The sequence below is a fragment of the Acinonyx jubatus genome, chromosome D1, assembly GCF_027475565.1.
Source record: "Acinonyx jubatus isolate Ajub_Pintada_27869175 chromosome D1, VMU_Ajub_asm_v1.0, whole genome shotgun sequence".
NCBI classification, from domain to species: domain Eukaryota; kingdom Metazoa; phylum Chordata; class Mammalia; order Carnivora; family Felidae; genus Acinonyx; species Acinonyx jubatus.
The window spans coordinates 95,620,404-95,645,312 of record NC_069390.1 but is presented as its reverse complement, the minus strand read 5'-3'; the positions used below and the strand labels follow the sequence as shown (position 1 = coordinate 95,645,312).

Here is a 24,909-nt window from a genome sequence, read left to right as displayed (position 1 = left end):
CTTTCACCTTGTTGGTTAGGTTTATTCCCAGGTATCTTATATTTTTGGTGCAATTGTAAATGAGATTGTTTTCTTAATTTCTCTTCCTGCTGCTTCATTATTAGTGTATAGAAATGCATCAGATTTCTGTACCTTGATTTTGTATCCTGTGACTTTACTGAATTGGTTTATCAGTTCTAGCAGTGTTTTGGTGGAGTCTTTTGGGCTTTCTATGTATAATAACATGTCATCTGAAAATAGTGAAAGTTTAACTTCTTCTTTACCAATTTTGATGCCTTTTATTTCTTTTTGTTGTTTGATTGCTATGGCTTGGGCTTCCAGTACTTTGTTGAATAGAAGTGGTGAGAGTGGACATCCTGTCTTGTTCCAGACCCAAGGGGAAAAGCTCTCAGTTTTTCCCTATTGAGTAAGATGTTAGATGTGGGTTTTTCAAATATGGCCTTTATTATGTTGAGGTACGTTCCCTCTAAACCTACTTTGTTGAGGGTTTTTATCATGAATGGATGTTATACTTTGTGACTTATTTATTTTACAATTGGAAGTTGGTACCTCTTAATCCCCATCACTCATTTAACTTACTTCCCACCCTGTTTCGCCTCTGGCAACCATCAGTCTGCTCTGTATTTATGAGCCTAATTCTGTTCTTTGTGTGTGTTTGCTCATTGGTTTTAATTCTTAGGTTCCACATGTAAATGAAATTATACAATATCTGTCTTCTCTGTCTAGACCATTTGCTTTGTATAATACCCACTTGGTCCATCATGTGGTTGTGAGTGGCTAGGTGTCATTCTTTTTTATGGCCGAGTAATAATTCCACTGTGTATATCTACCACATTTTCTTTATCCATCCATCTATTGGTGGATAGTTAGGTTCCTTCTATATCTTGGCTGTTGTAAATAATGCTGCTATAAACATAGGGGTGCATGTGTCTTTTTGAATTAGTGTTTTTGTTTACTTCAGGTAAATCCCCAGAAGTTAATGTCACATATCTTAAGAGCTCCAAGCTAAGTCAAATCTTTATTTTGCTGCTTGTGATCTGTATTAAATTTATCAGTATTAAAGTGTAATAACCCTGATAGATTTATTTGCTGATTATTCTTTCATGTCACAGGTGGTTTATTTATTTCATATAAATACAGAAATGAGCGTGTATATACTTTTTTACATTTATGCTAGCAATACTTCTAGGACAGTTGATTTGAGCTACTGTGTGACAACGTCAGTGAAAGAGAAAACTTTGAAATCCATTTCACTGTTCTTCAGATGAATTTGGAGATCTCATAATTTGCAGCAGACTTATTTTTTAATGTAAAGCTTTAGATCTTACAGGAACTGTTTAAATTCTCAAAGTATATGACAAGTAGGTATACATTATAAAGTAAGCATGAAGAGGTTAAGATATTTTCTTTGAATACAAATAAGTTGTTTTCTAAGATACTTCCCAGATTGATGAGAGGGAAAACACAACTATGTGGTAATAGGACCGCAAACTGCAGTTATTATGGGGAAAATCCTAGCTAAGAAGAAGTTAATTATCACACGGTTACCTTAGTTGGGTCAATAGTAAAAACTATGGATGGTTATTGGAGATTTAATACTGCAAAGGCTTGACATTGACATCCAGTACCTTCTCATCAGGGCATGAATGTTGTGAGGGTTCTTTCACTTTACATAGGAAATTACTGGTAATATGTGGTTTAGAGTCTCAAGTACAGCAAAAAAAAAAAAAAAAAAGTCATGATTATATATGACTAAATTTTTCATACCATATATACACAGTTTCAGTGTTAGCTATATTGATTCAAATGATGTATATAACTGATTATATTAACCAGTGATTATAGATATTTCCTGTATATGATCATTGGGGGAAAGGGCCTATTTTCATGTTGAAACAGTGGTACATTCCAGAGCTGTGAAATTTGGATGGGATAAGTGAGCTTAAACCTGAATGTGATTGTAAAAATAGTTATCCAAGTTGTATCTCTTCACTTTATACAAGTCCTTATATATACACCTTATATAAGTATTTAGTGTTGTTTCACTTTTTGTTTGCATTTTTGTTTTAGCACCTGAAAGTTTCTGTTCCTGATGAAATATCAATAGATCTAGGTAAGTTTGGAGTATCAATATTCTGGAGAATTATGTCTCTGTTAGATATGTAGCACAGTTCATCTGTAAAGGTTTTATCTGTCATGTGGTAATGAGCAGATCATCTGAATCACAACAGAAAATAGATTCTGTAATACATTAAACGTATATGAAATTGGAATTGTGAGGTAAAAAACAAAATGCACTGAAGACCTTCTCTTTGTCTTACTCCAAGTTTGTACCAAATAGCATTGATATGTTGCCAGTTATAATGCACAGGATATACCTTCACATCAGGTAACTCCTTGCCTTTTCTTTATGCAGAAAAAAGAAGACCTGAGCTTATACCTGAGGATCTACACCGCCACTATATTCAAACTATGCAGGAAAGAGTCCACCCAGAAGTTCAGAGGCACTTGGAAGATTTTCGGTAAGCTTGGTGGCAGATATAAACTGATATGGTAGTTCTGAATTAACTTTCTGTTTAGGTAGGAAAAGGTTACACATTAAGTCCTTGGCTTAGCATATGGTCTTTATCACTGTGATTAAAATGTAAGGAATACCTAGAGTCGAAGAGTTGGCATGGTACTGAGTCCACAGTCCCCATTCTGTATGCTTTCAGGATTTGAGCTCAGGTCTCCTCTAGGCTAAGTGTGTTCCTTCAGGATGTGTGTTCTGTTGAGCGATCGCCTCTAGAATTCTTTTCCTGTGGTGTCCTAGGTGACAGGGGCCCCAAAATAGAAAACTGTGACATTTCGCCTGTTGCTAGAAACTCATAGCCATGGAAACTCTGATGAAACATCTCCAGAGGGAGACGGTTCTTCTCTAGGCCACCTCAGGAAGCTTCTCCTGTTCCCTTTAGGCAGAAACGTAGCATGGGGCTGACCTTGGCTGAAAGCGAGCTGACAAAACTCGATGCAGAGCGAGACAAGGACCGGGTAACTTTGGAGAAGGAACGGGCATGTGCGGAACAGATTGTTGCCAAAATCGAAGAAGTGTTGTAAGTAACAGAAGCATGTGCAGAAGCACCTCTCTCTTGAGATGCTCCTTAATGCTTAAAGCACACTTTGAACAAACTCAAAAGGGGAGTCAGACCACGTGTGTGGAGCCATGTATTTTGGTTTTAATATTTTAATTTTTTTTTTTAATTTTTAAATGTTTATTTATTTTTGAGAGAGAGACAGAGCATGAGTGGGGAGGGGCAGAGAGAGAGGGAGACACAGAATCCGAAGCAGGCTCCAGGCTCCAAGCTGTTAGCACAGAGCCCGATGCGGGGCTCAAACTCACAGACCGTGAGATCATGACCTGAGCCGAAGTCAGACGCTCAACCAACTGTGCCACCCAGGCACCCCTAATGTTTTAATTTTTAAATTTTGCTGATGTTTTAGAAAAGTTCTTGTGTTTCTTTTTCTGGGTATTGGTAAAATGAGTAACTATAAAATGTCTAACTGATCAGAAACACTTCCAGTGGTTTTAGTTCATGGGCTTTGAAACTGTTTGAGGTCAGAAAACATTTACAGTTGATGACAGGAGTGAGAAAAGCCTATAGTCCCCTAGAGGGTTAGGGTTACTCTGCTATTTCATGCCAGGTGACAGATTGAGCTCTGTTCTGTTGCTTCAGGTATCTGAGTTAATAGCAACTCCTTCGTTAAACTTTAATGTTTAATTTTGAAATATTTTTACTTTTAGGATGACTGCTCAGGCTGTAGAAGAAGATAAAAGGTAATATAACTGGGTTTTTTCCCAAGAATTTTACAAAAAAAAGAAACTGTCTTTTCTAAGTCCTAAATTATGATTTCTTTTAACTTCAAAGTATAGAGTGTCTCCCTCTGGTGGCCTCTGTTTTATTCGACTAATATTCTAGTGTCTTGAGTAGAGTCCTTTTCTATTTGCAACCAGTAGATACCTGCTTAGTTTTTTCTTGATGAATGAATTCTAAGAATTCCAGTATTGCATTTTTTTTTAAAGTCATTTGATGTCTTTATTCTGCCCACCCTCCCTTCTCAGAGTCCTTCTTTGACTTAATCCTTTTCCTCCAGTTCAACAATGCAGTATGTTATCCTTATGTACATGAAGCATTTGGGAGTAAAAGTGAAAGAACCTCGAAATTTGGAGCACAAGCGAGGTCGGATTGGATTCCTTCCAAAAATCAAGGTAGGACTGGATACTAGTGTGTTCACGTCCCTGTGCTTCTTTACATGGGGTCGCAGTGCCTTCCTTCGTCTTCGTATTTACCGATTCAGCAAGTTAGTGCTGGGTATGCTAATGTGTGTAAGACGTGGTCCCCATTCTCAAGAAAGTAAAAAATCTAGTGAGACATTCAGGCATGGAAACTAATGATCAGACAGTGTGAGGAGTGCAGATAGCACTTTATGCCGAGTGCCATCCCAGCTCTGTCACGGCCTCAGTCTTTCCTTTTATGGCGCCGGTCACAGTGTGTGATTATTTATGTTTTCGTTTAGTGTTTGTCAGACGGGGCGGCTCTGTGAGGGCGAGGGCCTCCTTCGTCGTGTCCCCAGCTTTTAGCACAGTGCCATCACTCAGGAAGGGCTTATTGTTTGTTCAGCAGAGGAATGAATTGCTTGGAACTGGCTCCCGGTAAATGTGTTGTCAAACTACTTTTTTGTTTTCCAAAATTGTCAGCTCGAAATAGGTTGAAAAGACATCTTGAGTTTGACGTGCACACGGTACTGTGTGCCGGCCTCTGAGTGCTGCGTGTGTGTCTCTCACTTGCATTTAGCCAGTTCTTTCAGCTGACCATTAGAATTGCGTTTCTGTGTTCGACAGCGACAAAAGAACTCGACTCTGTTGTGTGTCTCTTATCTCTCTGATTGTACCTTGACTCTAGCAAAGTATGAAGAAAGATCGAGAAGGCGAAGAAAAAGGGAAGCGCAGAGGATTCCCCAGCATCCTGGGACCCCCAAGGAGACCAAGCCGTCATGACAACAGTGCAAGTATGTGAAGCTGGAAATGGCGCGTTCTCACCAGCTCCCTCCATCTTCCCTTCAGAGGCTCAGTTAACTAGAAGTATTGGAGAAAGGTGTTCTTGAAATGATTCCACTGAATTTCCAATGTACCGTGCTGGCATTCAAGGTTATTTCTGAGCTAACTATCCCCACGTGGCTCTATAATTATCTTAAACACCTTCTTTAGGGGCACCTGGGTGGCTCAGTCGGTTAGGCGTCCAACTTGGGCTCAGGTCATGATCTCGCGGTTTGTTAGTTAGAGTCCCGCGTTGGGCTCTGTGCTGACAGCTCAGAGCCTGGAGCTTCGGATTCTGTGTCTCCCTCTCTCTCTGCCCCACCCCGGCTTGTGCTCTCTCTGTCTCTCTCTCTCTGTCTCTCTCTCTCTCAAAAATAAATAAACATTAAAAAATTTTAAAAAAGACTTCTTTAATTGTAGTATCCTATCAGTTGTCCATAACATAATATACTTACCTATTCGGATTTTATTTGCATTCAACTTCTGTTAAATCAAAAAAAAAAAAAAATGTGCATGGATTTCTCCACCATTCTTTGTTTAATCTTTTTATACACGTATTACTCACTCTCTCCATACTTATACAATGTCTCCACCTCTCCATTGTGCTTTATTTCCTGATCTCCCTCCACCCTCAGGCCTAACGGAGAGAGATCGGCCCTCTGCGGGAGAAATAGGGAGGGTGGTACCACCGGGCGGGAAATTAGGTCATGTAGTGGTCTTCGACCGGGCAGCACCGCGTTGGAAAATATTGGCGAGGTTGGAGTGGGAGTGGCATTGTGCTAACAGCGGTGCTGGATGTCCGACGCCAGTAGTGGTGCCAAATACCAGTAGTGCCCCAAACACTGAGAAGATGAAGGAAATTTTTAGAGACGAGGTGGAGAAAATGGAATATGTCTTTTTTTTTTTTCTTTTTTGGAGAGAGAGAGCGCGCATGTGTGAGCAGGGTAAAGGGGCTGAGGCAAAGGGAGGGAATCTTAAGCAGGCTTCATGCTCACTGAGCACAGAGCCCGACACAGGGCTCAATCCCATGATCCTGGGATCGTGACCTGAGCCGAAATCAAAAGTTGGAGGCTCCACTGGCTGATCCACCAGGTACTCCAAGAATGGAGTCCTTCATAGGTGCTGCCCATGAGTTCCAAGGGATACAGAAGGAGAATTTTAGGAATTCGGGAAGGGAGAAGTTTAGGATTAGGGAAGTACAGAGCTATGTGAGGGTGCGCAGTGCTGTGGGGGATGATGACCTAAGTGTCTTTAGCTTCTCGTGGTTACTGATGCAAACAGGGATAGTGAGCAGGCTGCAGATTAATCTCGATCGTGTCTGAGGCACGTTATGGTGGTGCAGCTGTGAGTGTTGGGGGCGGGCGGGGCCTTACCAAGGCTCACAGAAGGCTCCGTCTTCACTCTTACAAGTGAGTACGGTTCTGTGTGCGTCCATCTCTTCTCTCAACACGCTCCCTCCCCACCTTTGCTCTCCTCTCCTTTTCTCCCTCTTGTCTCTCCTTCTCACTGCCACCTTCTCCTCCCTTTCTCTTCTACCTTCCTCCACCTTCCCCTGCCTTCCTCTCTCTTGCCCTCCCTCCTTTTCTTTTTTTCTTCCTTTCTTCTTTCCCCCTTTCCTTCCTTTCTTTTGCTCTCTTTCTCTCCCTTTATTTTTCTTTCCTTTTTTCTTCTTTTCCTTCTTTCATTTCTTCCTGTCTTATCTATCTGTCTCTCACACAGTAATAATTCACAAATATTTTCCATGTTCCAGACAATTTTTAGATCCTTTACATCTTCTTCTTCTTCTTTTTTTTTTAGATTTTTGAAACATACATTATTAACCATTGCTTTCTGTTCAGTTGGCAGAGCTATGGAACTACAGAAGCAGCGGCACCCTAAGCACTTATCCACACCCTCTTCTGTGAGTCCTGAGCCTCAGGACTCTGCCAAGTTGCGCCAGAGTGGGTTAGCAGGTGAAGGAACAGACGTTGGGTACCTGCCAGCCAATTCCATGTCCTCTGGGGCTTCAGGGGCCACTCTTTCCCAGGAAGGAGGGAAAGAGAATGATCTGGGTGAGCGAATGCTGTAGTGCAACTTAACTAAGTCTCAAGACTTTAAAACGGTCACACTAAGTCAGCAATAGAGTGGCATATTATTTTAATCAAGCCTGAATCCCAGTTTAACTTCATTTTAACGTTTTAATATCTTCTACAGCTGGTGATAAATCTGTGCTAAGTGATCATTTTGAATTCTCACCAATTGAGGAATATCGATCGAGCGCTCTGTCAGGCATTAGCTCTGTATCCGATGCCAGCACACAGAAGTGACACTTAGATTCTTGCCCTGTGCTGCTTAGTCCCGTGGGGAGATAGTCACACCAATAAAAAATTCAGATTGTGCCCGATCCAGTAATGGAAGGGTAAAAGAAGTGTTGAGGGGATTTAGTAGCTAGAAGCAGACCTGGGGGGAGGCTGAAGAAGACTTTTTTAAAAACCTGAGATACTAGAGGTGTTTTGTTGTTGTTGTTGTTTTAATACTATAGGGAAGCCAGGAAAGAGGAGGAGGTTGAAGATGCAGGGGACAGACTATATATAACGAATAGGGAAGAGCTTGGAGAAGGAGAGAGGAGATGAGAGGCAGAGCGTGTGTGAAGGGCAAGGGGACTTGAGGAGTAGAGGAAGATGTAAAGCAATTGTAGGTCACTGGGAAAAGAGCTTATTACCATATTTCTTCATACTTGTTATAATGGGTTTCTTAAGCAAGTGAGCTGGGTGAATCAGTGGTTTTATTTGGAGAAGGGAATGCCTATCTATACTGGCGATTTTGGAAGCAGTTCAATTTCTGGTATGACAGGGTCGAGGATAAAGCTATGGGAGTGGTCACTGAAATGGCATAAAGGAAGTAACTAGAGATGAAGAAAGTAAGGGGCCAACAAGCCAGGGGTTTGAATACCTTAATATCCCTGGGTTTTGAGGTCACCTCATGTGATAGCAGCAGAGAGAGGGAAGCTGTGAGCCAGCAGCCAAAGGTTCAGTATTGCTAGATGATTGTCGTGAGGAGGGAGAGCATGTGATAGTATCTCGGAGTGAGAGTCTCAGGCGGCAAGAGATTTTTATAGGAAGGCAAGATAATGGTCTGACAGTAGTATTGAGGAACAAGGGTATCTATCTCTGCTCTGCCCTGAAGTACACAGCGTACGATGGAAACATCTGTCTCCGTTTGAGAGCACTGTAGCAGAAGAGGTCATCGCCAGTGGGATAGGCAGGTTTTTATTTAAGACAAAGGAGGAGGGGTGACATTTGTAGAAAACTCTGGAGGTTTTATCTTACGTGGAATTCTGAAGATGTTGGGTTGAGTACGTGCATTAATTCATGGCTCCTAGCTCTCACTGAAATAAAAACATGGCAGATGGGTAACCAGTAACAAATAAATAAAAACCATGAAGAGAAAGGAAGTGGAGGAAGAGAACATGTTATCAATAAGTAAGAGATTTCAACAGAGTTTGGGGAGATTAAAAGTGGACAAGAGTGGTTTGATGAGTAAAACAACATAGAGGAAGCTGGAGTCCATAATCCGTACAAGGGGTCCCAGGCAGGGAGCCAGTCTGCCCATTAGAACCCTGGAAAGATGTTGGGCTCAGCAGTTGGCATGTGTTACATGGAGTGCATGAGTAAGAAATAAAGCTGAAAATAATTAATTGAAGGCCTGTAATCAAAACAATGACGTCAACAGTTTCTGATCCTTACATTGTAAAATGTGAGCCGTCTGTCATTTATGTACCAGAAGAACATGAGTGTGCTCTTTTAGAGGAGTTGAGTGAGTTGTGTAGGGAGAGCTGGGTAGGTCCTCCTTGACAATAGTGCCCTGGAGGGCATTAATTAGGACATTAGTTCTAACATTTGGGGGCCTGAAGCCTGACAGTAGACATGCCAGGGTCTCACCCTGTCCAGAGAGCTCCCAACTGAAATGGATCTGCTTGTGTATAGCTGCAAAGGAAAGCCCCAGCAGCTACTCAAATACGAATAGTATTACTCGCTGTTGAAAAAATTTGCTTGCTAGAGTCAAGACCTAAGATAATACATTAATGCCAAACCTATTGATGGCGTAAAAAAAGAAAACGAAATAAACAGAAAAACCGCCCCTAGCAGAAAACCGTAATTTAGGTAATAGACAAGAACGTTGAAAAAATACCTCTAAATTAGATAGTATACTTGGGGAAATTTTAAAAATTATTATATCTGTAAACCAAGAATAACAGTACTATGAAAAAGGAACATTTCATAAACCAAAGAGAAATGATTTAATATAACTATTACAAGACAATAACTACCGTATTAGTTATCAACTGCTTTGTATAAACCACCTCAAAACTTTATAGCTTAACACAAAAAAACACTTATTCGTCACATTTTTGGTGGGTGGGGAACTTGAGAGCAGCTTAGCTGGGCAATTCTGTCTCATGTGGTTGCAGTCAAGGTGTCTGTCAGTCATCTGAAAGCTTAGCCGGGGCCAGGAGACCTGCTTCTACGCTAGGGAGGTGGCTGGTGGCAGGGGGACTTACTTAGCTCCTTGCTGGAGGCATTGACTCCTCACCACACGGGTTTCTCCATGGATCTGCTTGAGTGTTCCATGACACGGTAGCCAACTTTCTCCGGAATGATCCAAAAGACAGAGCAAGAAAGGAGCCTCGCTATCTTTAATGAGTTAGTCTCTGTGGGTGCACATTGTCACTTCAGCAAGTTAGAAGCAAGCCCCTAAATCTAGCTCACACTCAAGGGACAGAATAATTAGGCTCGACCCCTGAAGGAAGGAGTATCAAAACTTTATGCACGTTTTTGAACCACCAGAGCTACCAAGAATTAAAGAAAAAAAAGAAGTCCGTAAAAATAAAGTCAAGGAAATATTTCAGAATGTATATCAGAAATACCAAGAGACAGAAATTGGAGAGACAAGAATTATATATAGAGAGAGAGACTCACTTGAGAGGTCCTATATCTGCCTGTCTGATGAAAGATCAACAGAGGAAATGGAGGAGAGACAGAGAAATGATGAGAGAGACCATCTTAAGGGTAAAGAAGAATAGTTGTCTTCACTGGGAACCACCTACAGTGAATAACAAGAACAGTAATAATAACAAGAGCCATACCTAAAATGTCTCTGGAAATTTCCATGCATCAGAGATACAGAGTCCTGAAAGCTTTGAAGGGAAAAAAAAACAAAACAAAACGGGGATTATGCTGCATCACATTTCTCATTATAACACGAGGGGCTAGAATACAAAGGAGCCATGCCTTTCAACTTGCTGAAAGAAAATCATTGAACTTAGAATTCGATATCCATCCAAATTACCCATCAGAAATGAAGGAAGATACAAAGACATTTTCAGATATGCCACGATTCAAAGTTTAGCTGAAATGCACCCTTTCCTTGAACATGATTTGAAGATACACACTCCGGCAAAATGAGAGAAAAGTGAAGAAAATGTTACGGGATCCAGGAAATGGTGGAAACAACCCAGAAAAGTGGGGACGGGCAGGCAGTTCCTAGACGATAGTTATGTCACAGGCCAAGGGAGCAGCTGCTCCCGACTAGAGCACGAGAACTAGTAGATAAGAAAAAGGGAGATTCTAAGCAGTTGATAGTATGATGTAGCAAATGAAAAACTCTGAGAATTGATAAAATGATAGTGCTTTGACAGTTGTAAAATAAAGCCATCCAGAAATGCTAAGCGAAACAGTTGTTCAAGAAAGTTAAGTCGTGATTTAAATGTGAAACAAAGTTAAGTGGCATAATCTTGAAGTAGCTGATGGAGTGCCTGACCTTGATGCAATGAGCATTCTATTTCTCATGATCCATGAGTTGCATCTTTGGACCAGCAGAAAAGGAAACATAATCCTAACTAATATCCCTCTTAACCTGGCAGGAATAATATGTATATGTAATGTGTTGTATTTTGCTTATGACACTGTGTACATTGACACGATAATGTAAGCAGTCTGTTGGTTTTCAGGCTTTTTAGAATCCACCTAATAGGCAAGGCACAGAATATTTAGTTGTGGCCATAGATCAGGGAAATGTAAAACTCCATCGACTGATTCAGGTAAAAATGTAGTTGAAAGAAATGAAGGGTAGAAGGAGAGAAATACAATTAAAGGGAAGGATATAGATAAACCAAATACCTAATTTGATATAGAGGAGATTTAAGGTACTAACTTCTTGATGGAATAAAAACACAGATATAATTCTATCATTTAAACTTAGATAATAACCAGTAACTCAGCTAGTAATAATAATATAATTATTATCCATCAGGAAGAAATGGGAGGAAAGTGAAGGTGGGAAGTATAACTGAGCAAAATCCTCAGAGGAGGAAGAAATGTATATTACCTAAAGGTAGTAAATCAAGAAAAAGAAGTATGAGGTTATTATTTCAAATTGGACCACCATAATAACTAAAATTTGTATGAAAAAGATTGGCACAGGGGCTAGAAAAAGATAACGTCACCAAATGTTTCTCTTCTGAGTTGTTTACATGTCTTATGTTGGTTTTTAAAAAGTTGCTTAAAAATAATATTTCTGTTTAGTTTTTAGTGCATTTTATATTAGAGTTTTGGTTCTAGCTAACCTGTAATTGAATTACGAATGTGCTACGGATGGATTGAAGCTCTCGTTGGAGACTGATTTTTTTTTGGAATCGTTGTCTTCATTAACACCGTCTAAGGGTCTGACTTTCGTCTTTTCAGGATCAAAGCAAGTTGGAGAAACACCTGCATCTGGAGACTGCATGGATGGCACCCCTCGCACTCCCAATACCATCTTCGATTTCCCACCTCCTCCGTTAGACCAAGTGCAGGAGGAGGAGTGGGAGGTGGAAAGGTAATTCAGTGATATCTTATGGAGGACGGTTAGGCCAACTTCATCTATTTCATTGTATAGTATTCCTGTACTTTGTAGCGTTTTCCCCACATATGCTTTTAAGAAAGGAACTAGAGCTTATAGCTGGTAAATCTTAGACAGGTACTGAAATGTTTTTAATTTATTTTCTATTCAGTCATTATAACTTCCAGAAAAATTGTTTATTAGCCACTGTAGTTTCACCCAGTTTTGAGTATCTCTGGCATAAATTTCTCTTTCTTTCACTTTTTATTAAAGTATAGTTGGCACACAATGTTACTTTAATTTCAGGTGTGCACCGTAGGGATTTGACAAGGTTATACGTTCTGTTGTGCTGGCCACACGTGTGACTGCCATCTGTCCCCCCACAACAGCTATTACAACACCATTGACTGTATTCCCTGTGCTATGCCTTTCGTTCCCCTGACTTACACACTCCATTAACTGGCAGCCTGGATCTGTCACCCCTTCACCCATTTTGTCCATCCCCCCACCACTTTTTTTCTGGCAGCCACCAGTTCTGTATTTATAGGTCTGTTCCTGCTTTCTTTGCTTCTTTGTTCATTTGTTTTTTAGATTTCACGCATAAATCATATGGTATTTGTCTTTGTATTATTTCACGTAGCATAATACCCTCTAGGTTCATCCATATTGTCACACATGACAAAAATCCCATACTTTTTATGGCTGAGTAATATTCCATAGTGTGTGTGTGTGTGTGTGTACATATATATATGTATATGTGTGTATATATATCACATCCTTTTTCTCCACATTCTCACTGACACTTGCTATTTCTTGTCATTGTGATACTAGCCATTCTAGCAAGGTGATATCTCGTTGTTTGATTTGCATTTCCCTGGTGATCAGTGATGCTGAATATCTTCCCATGTGTCTGTTGGCCATCTGTATGTCTCCTTTGGAAAAATGTCTGTTCAGGGTCTTTGGCATAAATTTCTTGATTACCGTCTTGTTTTTCCATTGACCCTTTATTCTCCATTATTTTTAGGGTGCCTGAACATGGGACACCAAAGCCCTTTCGAAAGTGAGTAATCCTGAAGTAACTTTCAGTAGAGGCATATTTTAAGAAATAGAAAACTAACATTCTAATTTTAAAGGAAAAAACCTGTACATGGATCCGTTAGATAGTATAAAAGAAAGTTCTTAGTAAACACAAACTATTCACAAGATATTTATAGAGTTATATATAACACATGTAAATCATTTTGTATGAGAGGATGACGTTTCAGGCCCTGCGCTAGGCAGTACTTCAGAAATATGACTTATTTGCTGTAATATAAAAACTTGTGCTATTTCCCGTTGTCCACCTGATGTCCTCAGAATAGAATTCGTTATTTTTTTTTTCCATCAGATTCGACAGCATAGCTTTTGGAGAAAGTCAAAGTGAGGATGAACAGTTTGAAAATGACTTAGAGACAGATCCACCCAACTGGCAACAGCTCGTTAGTCGAGAAGTGTTACTGGGACTAAAGCCTTGTGAGATCAAAAGACAGGAAGTAATTAATGGTGAGTGTAATTAGATTTTGTTGTTGTTCACACATAGTGAGTTTTATTAGACTAAAACAAGCCCTGAGTCTTAGAGTTTGCTTCAAAATTTCTGCTAGCCTTTTGTTTTACATAAAAGGGAACTTAAACTAGATAGCTGATCCTTGAACTTTCCAACTCAAAAAATGCAAATGCTTCTATGATTCTTAATGATAATTTAAAAGGCAAAGGTGTTTAGCTTTTAGGGTATTTAAGATTCATAGCATTATAGATCTTGAACTTGAATAGTCATTAAGACAATATGGGTACTCTCACTTCACTTTCATGCCAACTTATTTTTATGCATAGATTATGAGGAAGCTCAGGCTCAGGGTGATTGGTTGAATTAATCAAGACCACACGGCTAGCTGATAAGTGATAGGGAGAAAACTGGGAACCAGTCCTTCCTTTATCCTCGAGCAGTATTCTTTATTTTACCCCAGCATATATGCGACAGAAATGGGGGTGACACGGAGGCTGTGCCTTCCACTGACTTTAGGATGCTATTTAAATAAATATCCTTCCTGTGTCTGATCACTTTGAGACATAGTGAAATAACAAGTCTGGCCTCAGAAATGAGGGTTTGTAGGCAAATGAGGTAACCAAAATACTATGACTTCTGAAGAGGTCTCAACTGAAAGACTATATATTATTTGGGCTTTAGCTTTCTACTGTTGTTGGTGGGTACTACTGTGAAGAGACAGAAGGATTTGGAAGTACATTGTTACCTTTAATATACAGAATAGCTTTGAATGATATTTTTCATTTGTTGGCATTCAGCTCTTAGAGCCAGTATGTAGGAGGGTCTCATAGATTCAAGAAAGTGACATCAGAAATACTACATCCTTTCAAAACTATGAACAATTATTATAGAGCTAATTTGCTGCTTAATTCCAGTTAAAGCTTGTGTTTGGTCTCATGGAATCATTCTAAATGAGGTATATTTCATATTTCCTTTTTTTCTGCTTAGAATTGTTCTACACTGAAAGAGCTCATGTTCGAACACTGAAGGTTCTTGACCAAGTGTTCTACCAGCGAGTATCCAGAGAAGGAATTCTGTCACCTTCAGAACTACGGAAAATTTTTTCAAACTTGGAAGATATTCTTCAACTTCACAGTAAGAAAAATCAACTCTGATCTTTGTGGTTAACATTTTTGTTTTTTTAACATTTATTTATTTTTGAGACAGAGAGAGACAGAGCATGAACGGGGGAGGGGCAGAGAGAGAGGGAGATACAGAATCGGAAGCAGGCTCCAGGCTCTGAGCCATCAGCCCAGAGCCCGACGCGGGGCTCGAACTCATGGATCGTGAGATCGTGACCTGAGCTGAAGTCGGACGCTCAACCGACTGAGCCACCCAGGCACCCCGATGGTTAACATTTTTAATAGATGAAAGATTGTGAGTGCATAAAGGCACCATAACAGTAAAATCTTCTAAATGTATCCATGTTAGCATTCCTGAAATTATATAATAATATGTGAGCACATAACTTAAATAAAGAAGTGATCTGATGTTTGAATACCTCCCTCCCCAAACACCCACTCACACCATCAGCCTTTTGTATATAAAGTATTAGCACCAGGAGTTAAGGTCTAAAGTTGATGTCTAAGATGAAAAATATGAATAATTAAAATTACCCTTGGAAGTTTCTTATCAGTTGCAGTGTATGTGTTTTTAAAAATATATATCCAATATAATGATGTATATATTTTTGGATATATAATATACAGTATATAATTTCATGATGGAATAATTTTCAGGAATTAAATTATTATTGCTTCAAAGGTTTGAGTAAATATATAAAAAAATTCTACCTTGCTGGCTTTCCTTGGTTATAGTCATCTCAGACTTTTGTAGACACAGTTTCTCTTTTTGTAAGTCACTGCTTCTATGTGATCCTTAATTCTCAAGCTTTCTTGCATCAAGGATGCCATCAGCACCTGCCAACGCCTGCCTACCAAATTGATGCCTTTTACGTCTTTGTGGGTGATCTTAGGTTTCACCGGCATGAACTGACAAGTTCAGTGTGATTATATGCACTGCCTGTGAATGGGAACGTTTTGAGAGCAACAGTAGGCAGAATCACCTGTTCTATTTAAATTTCTTTATGAGCATGGTTATGAGGGAGTCTTGAAGTTAGATGCATATTTGATGCACCTATACTGTATGTAATGTGCTAGTTTCCACATTGTTTTATGCTTTGGCACTGTTTTTCAGAGAGAGCTCACAGGTATCTGTACGTATAAGAATTGTGTTCAGATTTATATTTAAGGAGGCAAGAAGCGGCTATACTACTGTGAAAAAAAATTTTTTTTGAAAATTTAGGCTCTCGGTACAACCAGTAATGCAGGCTGTATACTTAATTATTTTCTTTTTTTTTTCCCCCTTAGTTGGATTGAATGAGCAAATGAAGGCTGTTCGCAAGAGGAATGAGACCTCAGTTATTGATCAGATTGGGGAAGATTTACTGACCTGGGTAAGGAAATTTGCTATTTCATTTTAATGTTTTTATAGACACTTGAAGATCACATTCAGGGTTGAGTAACTAATCTGCAAATTTGCAAACTCATCCATGTTGCAAAGCTCCTGTAAAGATGAAAGGGGTCCAAGTATGTATTCTCTTGGGTAATATCAGTTTTTTGTTGTTGTTAATATCTTAGAAAAGGTGCTCATTCAAATTAAGTGCTCTTTTTTCATCAAAGATATTCTTTGTGTTTTAACAAATAGCAAAGTGACTCTTGATAAGAATAATTTAACTAATGTAAAATTTTAGCCATCTTCCGTTGTCCAGGTCTCAGAATCGTGCTCTAAGACATTAAACAATTGTAGATCCAGAGCTACCATCACAGAAGTAAAGAAGTGACAGTAATTTACAGTGTAAGGAAAGAGTTCGGAGACTGTCATAGCTGTTTCATAGCTGTTCTGTTTTTCTGTCCGACTCTGTGAGTATGTACCCCACAGTATGTACTTCTGAGCCAAACCCTGTTTTAGATGCTAGGGGTACAGTGGCAGTCGAAGCAGACATGGCCTCTGCCTGCGTGGAGCTTACAGTCCCTGGGAAGACAGTCATTAGTTCTTCCAAGTGTGTTAAGAGTTACAAAAAAGGGAGAGGACAGGTTATTAGGGGAAGAAATAGCAGGGAGACCCAAACTAGGACATAGAGAAAATTTTCATAAGGGAAAGTGAATTTGATCCAAACTTTTAAAGAAAGTACTATAGTTAAGGCTGTGATGATAGTAAAGTATATGATCCTGTTCTCAAAATGTTAACCCAAGTTGAACAGGAACTGGTTAGATATGCCCACAGAAACTTATTTTACATCAATATGCAGAGGGCTCGAGAAAATGCCACAAGATTTTGCTAACTCTACAATGATAACTTTTTAAAAAATTAAATGCTAGAAAGTTGACTAAAACAATGTCCATCTTACTGCTTTTGTTGATGGTGAGATCATGGCTCAGAATCTACTAATCCAATAGTAGATCTTCTCTCAGCCACTTGACTCCTAGAAAAAATTGCGGAATCACAATCCGGTCTCATCTTGCATTTACTCAACTTTCCAAACCATCTTCTCACAAGGCCTGCTCTGGCATTATTGTTACTAAGGAGATTTAAGTCCTTGAAAAACCCAACTCACTTTACAACTACTTTGTGATGGTGTGGCTCGTTTTGTTCCTTGATCTCAGGGTGACAGTGAAGGTTGCAACCGCGTTCTCTTGGCTTGGCAGCACACTATTCAACTTGAAACAGAAAATCCATAGTATGACATGGTAAAGCATCAATTTTCATGTCAAATTTGGACTTAAAAGCTTAAGTCATGTGGACCTAAGATACCAATCTTGATTCCTATGCAGTTTCACTTGGATCTCATATAAGTAGTGTTTGCCACCAAGTGCCAAGTGAGATTTATCATTAATAAGGTACAGAGGTGCAGTCAGTCCTTTTGCCATAGTCCATTAGACTGCATAAACCTACTACATGGTACAAATAAGGTAGAGAAACCCCTTAACAGAGTGGGACAGAAGAAAATTAATTTTAGAACATGTAAGAAGAATCGTGTTCTTTTGTTTTTTAAGATTTTTTTTTTTAAGGGGTGCCTGGGTGGTGCAGTCAATTAAGCATCCGACTCTTGATCTCGGCCTAGGTCATGATCTCACGGTTCGTGGGTTTGAGGCCCGCGTCAGGCTCTGCACTAATGGTGCAGGGCCTGCTTGGGATTCTGTCTCTCCCTCTCTCTGCCCCTCCCCTGCTTGTGCTCTCTCTCTCTGTCTCAAGATAAATAAATAAACTTAAGAAAAAAAATTTAAGATTTTATTTTTTTAAGTAATCTCTGCACCCAACATGAGACTCAAACTCAGGACCCTGAGATCAAGAGTCGTATTCTCCACCAACTGAGCCAGCCAGGTGCCCCAGGAGAATTGTATTCTTGACCATTGTGATGTACCTATAAAAAGCTAAGGAAAAATAGAATGGACTAACCAATTTGGTTAGTAACTATGAGGTACAAAGTGTTTGCTTAGGGCAAAGCATTGGCCAGAAATACTACAAGCAAAAATCATAAATAGGCCTTTAGATTTGCTCTATTTTTTAAAACAGGCTTGGAGAGTATTTTTCTGGTATTGGTCCCTTGAGATCACCTTATGTATACTAAGCTACTTGACAACTACTGTAAGAGGAAAAAAGCTACTTGAGGTTGGGATGTTACTTTCTTTTGTAAACCCAGCTGCTGTTAGTATATATATGGCACTCTGATTGACTAACATACCAAAAATTCTGCCAGTCTCATCTTTCAATGTGTTAAGTGTCATATTTATAATAAAATATCAATTGACACTGGAGCAAACTATTAAAGTTTTCACATTGTACGTATGCTACTTGAAGAAAGGATACCCTGAGTTTAACTAAAAATGCACTACAAAAGGATTTTTAACAAAATACCTTCACATACAAACTTCTGGAAATAATGGCTTTATTTTTAAAAAAAATTTTTTTAATGTTTATCCATTTTTGAGAGAGAGAGAGAGAGAGAGCACAAGTGGGGGAGGGACAGAGAGAGAGGGAAACACAGACTCTGAAGCAGGCTCCAGGCTCTGAGCTGTCAGCACAGAGCTCAACGTGGGGTTCTAACTCATGAGCCCTGAGATCATGACTTGAGCTGAAGTCAGACACTTAACCAACCAAGCCACCCAAGTGCCCCTGGAAATAATGGGTTTAAATGGGAGATTATATGAAAAGCTTCTTTGTAAACTATAGAGCAACTATTATGAACATGAAGATGGTTAAAAAATAATTGAATCTGTACTTATATAAGACTATATGAGTGAGGCACTTCTTAGGTGTTTTATAAGAGCCTAAAATCAGTATATATACAAACTTAAATTTAGAAATTTAAAAATATCAGTAGAAGGTGTAATTTTTGATAGAAGAGGTTCATAGACTCATGGGACCCTCCCCAGAGAGGTTGAAGGCATGGACCTCTACCCTCTGTGTGGATGAAGCAGCAGCGTTTCAGTTTTATTGTGACCGGAAAACTGATGACTTGTTCTGGGTTTTCATAAAAAGCCAGAGCCCACAGCTTTTCTTCCTAGAGCAGTTAGCAATTTTTGTGAAGGGGTCCGCTTATAAGAAAATCAAGTTTTAATCTCAGTCTTTAAGTGTTTTGTGTCTTACATTTCCCAAGTGTCAATCTTTCTGTTTCATGTCGAAGTGGCGTAGACTGAGCAAGTGATAAGCTATGGTAGCCTGTGAGCAAGAAAACATTGGAACGTGGTCAGAAAAGGTCTGGCTGTATCAGGGTCGGACCTGTGTAACGGAAAAGCATTGATAGCGCACAGACATATGTAGATTTCCGTTTCTTGTCTTTTGAGAGTAATTAGTGGGACGTGGAAAGAATCGTGGTTGTCTCTCATTTTGCCTGGCCTGAGATGGGCTCCATATGCCATTCTCTATTGTGTTCTTTGCATTCCCGGCACAGTTCAGCGGACCAGGGGAGGAGAAGTTGAAACACGCTGCTGCCACCTTTTGCAGTAACCAACCTTTTGCCCTGGAAATGATCAAGTCTCGTCAGAAAAAGGATTCCCGGTTTCAGACTTTTGTGCAAGTGAGTTGAGTGAGTCATGTAAGGAAAAAAATAATGCAACTTTTTTTATGGAATATGGAATAAACTGGGGGGAGTCTCAGACCAAGATTTTTAAAAGGATTATGTTAATATTTTTGCAAGTCCTACATGATCTCTTAAATTATTGGAGAGTATAAAGATGATGTTGGAATGGTAAATAATAAAGAATAATTATCAGGGTTAAAATACTTGACAGAGAAGTCCACATTACCACGGAGATATTGTCAGGAAGTGTCCCATGTACGCCGGTGACATAATACGGTCACAACATGAGAATGGGCTCATAACTAGCCAGGGAAGAGTGTAAACACAGTCATGCTTACAGAGGTGTTGATATTGGTATATATCAAGGGTCAGTAAACTGTGGCCCACGGGCCATATCCAGCCTCTTGCCTGTTTTTATGGAGTTTTATTGGAACACAGTGTAGTAGATTTTTACTGTGGTACAAATTACCACAAACGTAGCAACCTAATGCGAATGTATTGTGTCACAGTTTTTGTGGTTTAGGAGTACAGGTGTCATTTAGCTGGGTCCTCTCTTCATGCTTTTTCACCAGACTGAAATGAGAGCATCAACTGGAGCGGCAGGTCTCATCTGAGACTTGGGGTCCTCTTCTAAGCTCGCAGGTTGTTCACAGAATTCATTTCCTTGTAAATGTATAACAGAGACCCCTGTCTTCTTGTCGTCGTTGACTAGAAACTGCTCTTGTCTCCTAGAGAATGCCCATATCTCTGCCATGCAGCCCCATAGGCAGTTTACAAGATGGTTGTTTCCTTTCTTGCAGGCCAGAAGGATTGTGTCTGTCTGACAGCTTTCTTTTAAGGACTCCTCTGATTAAGCCAGACTCACCTAGGAGTCACTCTCCTTTTTGATCAATACAAAGTTAACTGGTAGTAATCTAATCATATGAGTGATATCCTATCACATTCACAAGTTCTTTCCACCCTCAAGGGGAGGTGATTATACAGGCGTGTGCACCAGAGAATGGGAATCTAGAAGGCCGTCTCAGAACTCTTTACTACACACGGCCATGTTCATTCATTCACGTGCTATCTATGACTGCTTTCGTGCTAAAACAGCAGAGTTGAGTACTTGTGACAAAGACTGGATGGCATGCAAAGCCTTAAGTATCTATCGTCTGGCACTTTACTCAAAAGTTTGCAGACGCCCTGTTAGAGATGAGCTGGTATATATCCGGGCTGATGATCCATCGTGCCCACTTTGGAATGGCAAATACCAAATCAGCCAACTAACTTTTGGTAGGAATGCCAGTCATAGGAAAATGTAGCTAGATTTTCTGAATATGTAAAGATAAAACTTTTATCACAAACAAGCAGTTCTTAGAGTTGATCATGGATATTCTCAGTTTTTGCTTAAACAGGTAAGAAAGAAGCCATTGGCTTAGTGATAAAGGCTCCCCTCCCCCATTACGTCAATAAAGGAGAAAGCCAGAAGTACAGTGAGACCGTGTTATACCTTGCCATGTTTTAAGTCTTGGTTTAATAACCAGAACTGTGATGTTGTAGACGCATACATGATGAATATATGGTACATGTTAGGTAACTAATAAGAATCACAAATTCACCTATTTTACTTTAATTTTAGGATGCCGAGAGCAATCCGCTGTGTCGTCGTCTGCAGCTGAAGGATATCATTCCTACCCAAATGCAGAGGCTTACTAAGTACCCTCTTCTGTTAGATAATATTGCCAAATACACAGGTACAGCATTCTCACTGAAATTAAAAAGCCTAGGAACACAACAAAACAAAACAAAAAACCCATGTCCTGCTGAATAATCTCTCACAGAGTCCTGGTGTCCGAGGGTTTGATTTCCAAAGAATATGGCAACATTTCCTAACAAGATTCAGTCCAGTCTTCTTTAGGCTGTTTGATTTAATATGCTCCATTAGTAGCTCTTAACACAGCATTTGGCAAACTATGGATCGTGGGCCAGATCTGGCTCATCCCATATTTTGTAAAAAAGTTTTATTGGAACATACTAGTGTTCATTTGTTGACAAATTGTCTCCGACTACTTTTGCACCAAACAGAATTGAGTGGTTGTGACAAAGGCCACTTAGCCCCTCAAAGTGTAAAATATTTGTCATCCAGTGCTTTACAGACAAAACGTACATCTGGCGCTTTACAGAGAGCACCAGCCCTTCCTCTAGCATACATCATATTTGCTTTGAAGAAGGCGTATCCTGGGCAAAGAAATTCTGTGTATCTAACACGTACCTCCATGAAGCCCCAGCAGTGTGCTGTAACCCCAGCTCTCCTGTTTAAAAACAGGAGGTCAGTCTGAGTTTCTGAGTTGAGCTTTTAGGTTCTTACACGTAGTTCTCATTAGTAATTTTATGCAAACTATTTCCTGTACCTGAAAACTTGGAAATACTCATGCACATTCATTTGTGAACACACCTGTTCCAGATAGGTGGGCCGTTGTTCTGAGGGTTGTTGTCTTAAATATTCTGGTTTTGTCATTCTTTACATTGTAGGCCTCAATGTAATCTCAACACATTTTGGTGAATTTTATCTTCTTTTAATGATAAAATGTTGTAATCTGTTTTCTTTCCTTAAATATATTCTCAAATTCAAAGAAACGTCTTCTGCAGTTATTTTGAGTTCTGTGTTACCGTTAAACAGTTATTGCTGAACAGGTTCCCTGGACATAATCACATAGGCTGTGCCCTCAGGGGAGATTCCAGGGGGAGAAGGGGTCCCACTTGTATAGCTTACAGCATGAATGAGACCCACCCCCTGGAGTATGTAACATGGTGGGGCTGACACTAATGCACAGCTCCTTGAATTTGGGCTTAATTTGGGCTTATTTGTCCTAAGACATCTCACCTGCCCAAAGGCTATCTGAATTGAGATTCTGCTGTAGATTTTGGCCTGATATAAAAATATTCAAACTCTTCATACATATATATATATACATATGTGTGTGTGTGTATGTGTGTGTGTGTATATATATGTGTGTGTGTGTGTGTGTGTGTGTGTGTAAAATGTATGTTCTTTTCTGACTTCCTTTATCTTACATTTTGGATTTTTCTTCTATACTTAGAATGGCCAATGGAAAGGGAGAAGGTGAAGAAAGCTGCAGATCACTGTCGTCAGATCTTAAACTATGTAAATCAGGCTGTCAAGGAGGCAGAAAATAAGCAGGTAAGAAGGGAAAAACAAGAAGATATTGGATGACATAGGGAGAGTATTAAATTAGTGTTACCTGGGATCTGTGAAATAATAATTGAAATTATCATGACATAATTGACAGGTGGAGCATTTGTTGGCTATTCATGTAGTAGGTGGGTCCGGTTCAGTCTGTGGTAGAGCATCAGTTTTGTATTTGGCTTTCTTGAGCATCTGTAGTTGTTCGGTCTTTCATTTATGTGTTCATTCAACAAATATTTCTAGAGCACCTGTAACCTGTATCCTGAGTGTATGCTGAGTATAGGGTATAGAGTGCTGAAGTAAATAAGTCAAGTAAGTGCCCACATTGAGCGTAGTTTCTGGCAGGAGAAGAAGGTACCGAGCAGATTGTGGTGCAAGTATTTTATGTAATAGCTGCTATGAAGGAGACTTTGGAGTGCTAGCAGTGTATAGCTTAGTGCTGGGGTACAGGGAGAGCCTGGTTTGAGGGTGTTGGGTGGTAGCCATCAGAGAAGGCTTCTTTGAGGAGGTGACATTTAAGCCAAGCCCTGACGAATGAGTGGAAATCAACCAAAAGAATATGGAAGGGGGCATCCTTACAAGTAGAGGGAGCAGCATGTGCAAAAGTCCTGGGGTAAAGAGGAAGCATGGTCTGTCTGAGGAACTGGAAGATTAGGTTAGTGTGGACCATGCCTAAAAAGTGAAGCCGGGGTGCTAACGGAAGGGCGCACAGTAGGCCAGGACCAAGTCACACGGGGCCCTGTAGACCATGTTTAGATTCTGATTTTGAAAGCAGTAGGAATTCATTACAGACATTTATAAGAAGAGTGAGTGTTCAGATTTTACACTTTGTAAGTATCACTCGTACTGGTCCGTGGCGGAGGGGTGGAAGGGGGCAGGGAGGAGATGAAGGAGCTCAGTCTGTTGCAGCAGTTCAGGGCAGGTCGTGGCGGCTCGAGAGGTACAAGAGTTGGAGAAGTGGAAAGTAAAACTAACAGGATTTGGTGACTGATTTAGAGAAGGATTTGAAGGGAGGTGCGATGGTAGGAATAAATCCCAGGTCTCTGGTTTGCACATTTGGGTGGACAGGACGAGTGAAGAAGGCCCCAGATTTGTAGGGAAGATGAGGAGTTCAGTTTGGAATATCAGGTGAAGATGGATAGTGTGCCGTTGGCTATCTGGACCCACCTCTAAGAGGACTGCGCTGAAGATAAAAATGTAAGATTGTGAGTATATATAGAGGTTAATTGAATCCGTGGACCTGGATGTAATTTCTTAGGAACTGAATTATGATGACGGCTCTGTTGGTGAGGCTGTAGGAAAACGGGAACTTTCAAATGTGTTGTTTGGAGTGTAAAATGATAAAACTCCAGAGGGCAGTTTGGCAATATGTACCTAAATTAACAATGCATACGTTCATACATCTACCCTTTGACCCAGCAATTTTGTTCCTAGTGATTTACCCAGGGAAAATGAAGATATGTGCCCACAGATTTGTACAGGAGTGTTTATAGCATAAAGCCAATGTGGTGTAGTCATAAACTAGAATAATAAATACCAGCATAAAAAGAAAGGAACCTGCTGATAGAACGTGGATGAACCTCACCAGCATGATGCCAAGTGAAAGAGAGCAGATAAGAGCACATATATATAGTTTCATTTATGTGAACTTCTAGAACAGGCTCAACCAATCTGTGGTGGGAAAAAAAGGTCAAAAAAGTGGTTGTTATTGGCGATGCGGGGCCAGATACTAACCAGGAAGAAGGATGAGGGAACATTCTGAACATCACATGAGGTGATGGCAGTGTTTCATATAGGAGTTTGATTGCACAGGGGCATACGTGTGTAAAAACTTGTGGAAAGGTACGCTTGAAGTGTGTGCATCTCACAGGTACATTTTACTTCAAAAAAGTAACCGTAGGGGCGCCTGGGCGGCTCATTCGGTTGAGTGTCCAACTCTTGATGTTGGCTCAGGTCAGGATCTCATGGTGGCATCGAGCCCTGCATCAGGCTCTGTTCTGACAGCGTGGAGCTTGCTTGGGATTCTCTCTCTCCTCCTCTCCTTCCTTGCTTATGCTCTCTCTCTTCTCTCAAAATAAATAAATGAACTTAAAAAAATGTTTAAAAAGTAACTATAAATAAAT

At 40.0% G+C, this 24,909-nt stretch overlaps 1 protein-coding gene across 5 annotated transcripts in view; it reads left to right on the top strand.

Moving 5' to 3' along the window:
- Window positions 1–24,909, top strand: part of ARHGEF12 (Rho guanine nucleotide exchange factor 12) — a 149,809-nt gene that overhangs the window by 110,237 nt on the left and 14,663 nt on the right. For all 5 annotated transcript variants that reach the window (XM_027036747.2, XM_027036748.2, XM_027036746.2 and 2 more), the window contains 15 exons: window positions 2,071–2,113; window positions 2,417–2,522; window positions 2,955–3,092; window positions 3,782–3,814; window positions 4,132–4,246; window positions 4,941–5,046; window positions 6,913–7,125; window positions 11,797–11,929; window positions 12,957–12,992; window positions 13,320–13,474; window positions 14,463–14,609; window positions 15,884–15,969; window positions 19,468–19,593; window positions 21,218–21,332; window positions 22,680–22,780. In XM_027036747.2, coding sequence (XP_026892548.1) covers window positions 2,071–2,113; window positions 2,417–2,522; window positions 2,955–3,092; window positions 3,782–3,814; window positions 4,132–4,246; window positions 4,941–5,046; window positions 6,913–7,125; window positions 11,797–11,929; window positions 12,957–12,992; window positions 13,320–13,474; window positions 14,463–14,609; window positions 15,884–15,969; window positions 19,468–19,593; window positions 21,218–21,332; window positions 22,680–22,780 — 1,653 coding nt within the window. The remainder of the gene's footprint in view (window positions 1–2,070; window positions 2,114–2,416; window positions 2,523–2,954; window positions 3,093–3,781; window positions 3,815–4,131; window positions 4,247–4,940; window positions 5,047–6,912; window positions 7,126–11,796; window positions 11,930–12,956; window positions 12,993–13,319; window positions 13,475–14,462; window positions 14,610–15,883; window positions 15,970–19,467; window positions 19,594–21,217; window positions 21,333–22,679; window positions 22,781–24,909) is intronic.